Source organism: Polyodon spathula, chromosome 2, assembly GCF_017654505.1.
Source record: "Polyodon spathula isolate WHYD16114869_AA chromosome 2, ASM1765450v1, whole genome shotgun sequence".
Classification (NCBI taxonomy): Eukaryota; Metazoa; Chordata; class Actinopteri; order Acipenseriformes; family Polyodontidae; genus Polyodon; species Polyodon spathula.
Genome location: NC_054535.1, coordinates 26,118,083 through 26,124,477, shown reverse-complemented (window position 1 = coordinate 26,124,477; position 6,395 = coordinate 26,118,083). Strand labels below are relative to the sequence as shown.

General features: G+C 38.5%; 2 protein-coding genes across 2 annotated transcripts; both read left to right on the top strand.

Moving 5' to 3' along the window:
• The first annotated feature begins 1,786 nt into the window (after positions 1-1,786).
• Positions 1,787-2,676, top strand: LOC121327791 (heat shock protein beta-11-like). The gene has a single exon (XM_041272001.1). It carries the CDS (start codon positions 1,850-1,852, stop codon positions 2,444-2,446), a length of 597 nt encoding a protein of 198 aa, XP_041127935.1. The 5' UTR covers positions 1,787-1,849; the 3' UTR covers positions 2,447-2,676.
• A 2,192-nt stretch (positions 2,677-4,868) lies between these two features.
• LOC121327781 (heat shock protein beta-11-like) lies at positions 4,869-5,757 on the top strand. Its single transcript, XM_041271994.1, has one exon. The coding sequence runs from the start codon at positions 4,932-4,934 to the stop codon at positions 5,526-5,528; it is 597 nt and encodes a 198-aa protein (XP_041127928.1). The 5' UTR covers positions 4,869-4,931; the 3' UTR covers positions 5,529-5,757.
• The last annotated feature ends 638 nt before the right edge of the window (positions 5,758-6,395 follow it).

Below are 6,395 nucleotides of genomic sequence, written 5' to 3'. Positions count from 1 at the left end.
GATAGAGTATACTCCTGTCTCACCATTCAAACCACTCTCTGTCCCTTTCAATATGTGAAGATCTCCCTCTGTTAGGACGCACTCCCTATCAAGACTATTTTCTCAGTCTCTTTGATAGACAGAATGCAGGAGTTCCACTGTTATAAGATGACAAGTTGTGAAATACACACGGTATAATGTACTTAATTTATTATTTGCAACATCGTGATGTTTTCTCAGGAATTAACAAATGTCTGGTTGAATTGTGAATGCAAGGTTTCAGGTCAGCTAACCCACAGTACAGTTTGTAACTTGAAAGCCTCCAAACTGACTAGAGGCTGCATCCTACAGATGATGATCTTATTAAAAGAGAAATTGCCAGGGGCTGGTTTTTAACAATGGAATCTGGATAAAAATTATCTGGATTTTGTAATCCTACATTTTTTGATCAAGATTACTTTTTTTTTTTACTGGATCGTTTTGATCCGTTTTTTCAGAAAACGTCACTGCTGAATTACATTTATCCAGATTACAAATGCAAAATTAGTTTTTTTTTTTTTCTTTTCCATATTAATTTCAATCACGAAATGTAGGATTACACTATCCGAATCCCTGTTATCCAGCTTAAACGTTTGGAAAAACCAGCCTCAGGAGACTGCAGCTTCTTCCTGGATCCAGATTGTTCCAGGATGTTCGGAGTAGAACATTTTACCACTAGGGGGAGCTTGTTTTCTGCTCTTCAGTACACAATATAATGTACTCTGTCCTGCAATGCACAGGCAAACAGCAAATGCTTCATTCTTTCATAATTTTAATTCAGGGGAAATGCTGTATCTACATAGGTCATTTGTGGTTCACAAAACTGAGGCTCTAACGTCCCACAATCAAGTTAAATTTTACAATAACATTTTTCCTGTGTGACTGCATATTTTATTCTTCCAAAGTGTAAACTTGATCAGAAACCCAACATTGTTTGCTTTCCAGTTTGTTTATATTCCCTCAAGACAGTTATAGCTGCATTCACACAAGTTTTCTCGCCTTGAAGCCATCTTGCCATTCTGTTAATTTAAACTCGCTCTTACCTGCAGCAGAAAGAGGTCATTTGCAATACATGCCCAATGTAGCCCAGCGAGGCCAAACAAAAATGAGACCAAATGCATATTTGACAGACTTATACCATTTCAGTGAAGGCAACGAAGTATAGCTAATGTTTAAATATTGATTTGCAAAGAAAAATACATTGTTGTGAAATACTTGAACTCCTAGGTGTTTTATAAGTTCTCTTTTGCATGGTTTTATTGTATTTAACTAAGTTTTCAAATGTAACTGAGTTGTACTTGGTTGCTGTATAATTCAACACAGTAATATTTCTGAACAGTTTAATTAGTGTATGTAGCAAGTTCATTTACAGGATAATTAATCCATTCCAATGCTGTGCAAAATGTTTTCTTTCCAGCCCTCCAATCTCTCATTCATAAATATATATTTTCCTTCAATCTGGGAAAAAATTGCCTTTTCTTTTTTATTCCTCTGCTTTACTACAGTTCACCTGTTTATAACTAGTATCACAGTAGCACTCAGCCAGCTATACGGTGAGTGCTGTTTTAGAACATGACTTTAGTTACATAATCATGAGTCTGCTTCATGACACACACACACACACACACACACACACACACACACACACACACACACACGCTGTAATATACCAGCAACACGTGGAAAGTTCAGGAAGTGTCAGGAACTCTGAGTGGGAGTGTATATAAGCTTTGAGCTCTGACTGCTGAGGCAGAATCACAAAGCAGATTGGAAGCTGCAAAGACTGCTCTCCTACAGCAACAAAAGACAAGACGCGGGACTATTATTGAAGATGCTGTGCTCTCCTGTATTCCAGCCTTTCCTCAGCACACCTTTTGCTTTCAATATGCCAGTGTGCTCACTGTGGCCAGAGAACCGGCACTTCTTCATGCAGATGGAAAATGAAAGGGTGAGACAAATGGAGGAACTGAAGAGAAGAGTGGACTTTATTGATCAGGTCCATCAAGTGCTGTTGAAAGAGATGGTGAAAACAAATAGTGCCAGCGAGTTCTCAGACTCCAAATCGCCCTCCTACAAGCTGGAGAATGACGAAAACCATTTTGCTCTGATGCTGGATACCAAAGACTTTCTACCTGAAGAGCTGACTGTGAAACAGGTGGGAAGGAAACTGCTGGTGAGCGGAAAGCATGAAAAGAAAGATGAAGCCCGAGATGGTTGCTACTCCTACAAATACCAAGAGTTTAGACAGGAACTGGAGCTGCCAGAAGATGTCAAGCCTGATGCAGTGACCTGCTCCTTCTCCAATGGGCAGCTACAGATTGAAGTTCCAAGACTGGCACTGCCAGCTGTGACTGAGAGAACTGTTCCCATCAAAACCAGCCCTGCAGTGAAGACACGGCAAGAGAGGAACACAGAGGAACAGGAATAGGCTGCAGCGCTGAGACAGAGGACCAGGAACAACAAGCAGTAGCTTGAAAGGACTATTACCTGTTAATGATGAACATTTAAAATTACCTTTAAATGAAATAGTTGTGTACTATTTAAATCATTTACTGCAACACCGGGAGCACTAAATGCATAATGTAAGAGTTTGTATATTTGTCATTGTTTTTTGTAAACATAAATTTGTAATTTAATGTAATGCAAACAAATATATTTGGCATAATGTTTCCTCTTTTGAATAAATATTTTTTCACTTTTCAAAAATGATTTAGAGTGGTTTTGTTGAATCATTTGATTATATGTGAGTATACATTCCTTTTTAAACACACTGCATCACGATAGAGTCTATTCCTGTCTCACCATTCAAACCACTCTCTGTCAGTCCCTTTCAATATGTGAAGATCTCCCTCTGTTAGGACCCACTACCTATCAAGACTATTTTCTCAGTCTTTTTGATAGACAGAATGCAGGAGTTCCACTGTTATAAGATGACAAGTTGTGAAATACACACGGTATAATGTACTTAATTTATTATTTGCAACATCATGACGTTTTCTCAGGAATTAACAAATGTCTGGTTGAATTGTGAATGCAAGGTTTCCAGTCACCTACCACACAGTGCAGTGTGTACCTTGAAAACCTCCAAACTGACTATAGGCTGCATCTTACCGCTTGAACAGTTAGGATGCTGTGAGTCCAACTGGCAAAAATGAAAATGCATGCATTCAAGTATATTGCTGTATGAAGCAGGTACTGGAGGCGACGTGGTTTTAGTGTGTTGGGGGAATTAAAAATACGTAGGTGTTCAGCCTGCCCCCTTAGTGCATACTTCCCAAGTCTGAATGCTTTTTGAGCGCCTATATTAAACCCATGAATATCACTTGTAGGCAAACACAGATGATGATCTTATTAAAAGAGAAATTGCCAAGGGCTGGTTTTCAAAAATGGAATCTGGATAAAAATTATCTGGATTTTGTAATCCTACATTTTTTGATCAAGATTACTTTTTTTTTTTTACTGGATCGTTTTGATCCGTTTTTTCAGAAAACGTCACTGCTGAATTACATTTATCCAGATTACAAATGCAAAATTAGTTGTTTTTTGTTTTTTTCTTTTCCATATTAATTTCAATCACGAAATGTAGGATTACACTATCCGAATCCCTGTTATCCAGCTTAAACGTTTGGAAAAACCAGCCTCAGGGGACTGAAGCTTCTTCCTGGATCCAGATTGTTCCAGGATGTTCGGAGTAGAACATTTTACCACTAGGGGGAGCTTGTTTTCTGCTCTTCAGTACACAATATAATGTACTCTGTCCTGCAATGCACAGGCAAACAGCAAATGCTTCATTCTTTCATAATTTTAATTCAGGGGAAATGCTGTATCTACATAGGTCATTTGTGGTTCACAAAACTGAGGCTCCAATGTCCCACAATCAAGTTACATTTTACAATAACATTTTTCCTGTGTGACTGCATATTTTATTCTTCCAAAGTGTAAACTTGATCAGAAACCCAACATTGTTTGCTTTCCAGTTTGTTTATATTCCCTCAAGACAGTTATAGCTGCATTCACACAAGCTTTCTCGCCTTGAAGCCATCTTGCCATTCTGTTAATTTAAACTCGCTCTTACCTGCAGCAGAAAGAGGTTATTTGCAATACATGCCCAATGTAGCCCAGCAAGGCCAAACAAAAATGAGACCAAATGCATATTTGACAGACTTATACTATTTTAGTGAAGGCAACAAAGTATAGCTAATGTTTAAATATTGATTTGCAAAGAAAAATACATTGTTGTGAAATACTTGAACTCCTAGGTGTTTTATAAGTTCTCTTTTGCATGGTTTTATTGTATTTAACTAAGTTTTCAAATGTAACTGAGTTGTACTTGGTTGCTGTATAATTCAACACAGTAATATTTCTGAACAGTTTAATTAGTGTATGTAGCAAGTTCATTTACAGGATAATTAATCCATTCCAATGCTGTGCAAAATGTTTTCTTTCCAGCCCTCCAATCTCTCATTCATAAATATATATTTTCCTTCAATCTGGGAAAAAATTGCCTTTTCTTTTTTATTATTCCTCGGCGTTACAAGTTCACCTTAGGGGCAATAACTGCTGTCAATGTAGCACTCAGATCCCTCATTATATACGGTGTCTTGCAATCTGTGAAAAAATTTCGATATGCCACTAGGCAAAGCCAAAAGCTGCTTTACTGAAATCAATGTATTAGTACTTCAGACGAAGTACACACACACACACACACACACACACACACACACACACACACACACACACGTTGTAATATACCAGCAACACGTGGAAAGTTCAGGAAGTGTCAGGAACTCTGAGTGGGAGTGTATATAAGCTTTGAGCTCTGACTGCTGAGGCAGAATCACAAAGCAGATTGGAAGCTGCAAAGACTGCTCTCCTACAGCAACAAAAGACAAGACGCGGGACTATTATTGAAGATGCTGTGCTCTCCTGTATTCCAGCCTTTCCTCAGCACACCTTTTGCTTTCAATATGCCAGTGTGCTCACTGTGGCCAGAGAACCGGCACTTCTTCATGCAGATGGAAAATGAAAGGGTGAGACAAATGGAGGAACTGAAGAGAAGAGTGGACTTTATTGATCAGGTCCATCAAGTGCTGTTGAAAGAGGTGGTGAAAACAAATAGTGCCAGCGAGTTCTCAGACTCCAAATCGCCCTCCTACAAGCTGGAGAATGACGAAAACCATTTTGCTCTGATGCTGGATACCAAAGACTTTCTACCTGAAGAGCTGACTGTGAAACAGGTGGGAAGGAAACTGCTGGTGAGCGGAAAGCATGAAAAGAAAGATGAAGCCCGAGATGGTTGCTACTCCTACAAATACCAGGAGTTTAGACAGGAACTGGAGCTGCCAGAAGATGTCAAGCCTGATGCAGTGACCTGCTCTTTCTCCAATGGACAGCTACAGATTGAAGTTCCAAGACTGGCACTGCCAGCTGTGACTGAGAGAACTGTTCCCATCAAAACCAGCCCTGCAGTGAAGACACAGCAAGAGAGGAACACAGAGGAACATGAATAGGCTGCAGCGCTGAGACAGAGGACCAGGAACAACAAGCAGTAGCTTGAAAGGACTATTACCTGTTAATGATGAACATTTAAAATTACCTTTAAATGAAATAGTTGAGTATCTTTTAAATCATTTACTGCAACACCGGGAGCACTAAATACATAATGTAAGAGTTTGTATATTTGTCATTGTTTTTTGTAAACATAAATTCGTAATTTAATGTAATGCAAACAAATATATTTGGCATAATGTTTCCTCTTCTGAATAAATATTTTTTCACTTTTCAAAAATGATTTAGAGTGGTTTTGTTGAATCATTTGATTATATGTGGGTATACATTCCTTTTTAAACACACTGCATCACGATAGAGTATACTCCTGTCTCACCATTCAAACCACTCTCTGTCAGTCCCTTTCAATACGTGAAGATCTCCCTCTGTTAGGACCCACTACCAATCAAGACTATTTTCTCAGTCTCTTTGATAAACAGAATGCAGGAGTTCCACTGTTATAAGATGACAAGTTGTGAAATACACACGGTATAATGTACTTAATTTATTATTTGCAACATCATGATGTTTTCTCAGGAATTAACAAATGTCTGGTTGAATTGTGAATGCATGGTTTCTAGTCAGCTAACCCACAGTACAGTGTGTACCTTGAAAGCCTCCAAACTGACTATAGGCTGCATCTTACCAGTTGAACAGTTAGGATGCTGTGAGTCCAACTGGCAAAAAAGAAAATGCATGCATTCAAGTATATTGCTGTATGAAGCAGGTACTGGAGGCGACGTGGTTTTAGTGTGTATTTATAGAGTACAACTGACATATCATTTTACTTTTTTACAAATGTAATTATTTTCCAAAAATATCCACAGCCT

Excerpts from the sequence above, each read along its gene's own strand:
- LOC121327791 (XM_041272001.1), top strand. The coding sequence starts at position 1,850 with ATGCTGTGCTCTCCTGTATTCCAGCCTTTCCTCAGCACACCTTTTGCT.
- LOC121327781 (XM_041271994.1), top strand. The coding sequence starts at position 4,932 with ATGCTGTGCTCTCCTGTATTCCAGCCTTTCCTCAGCACACCTTTTGCT.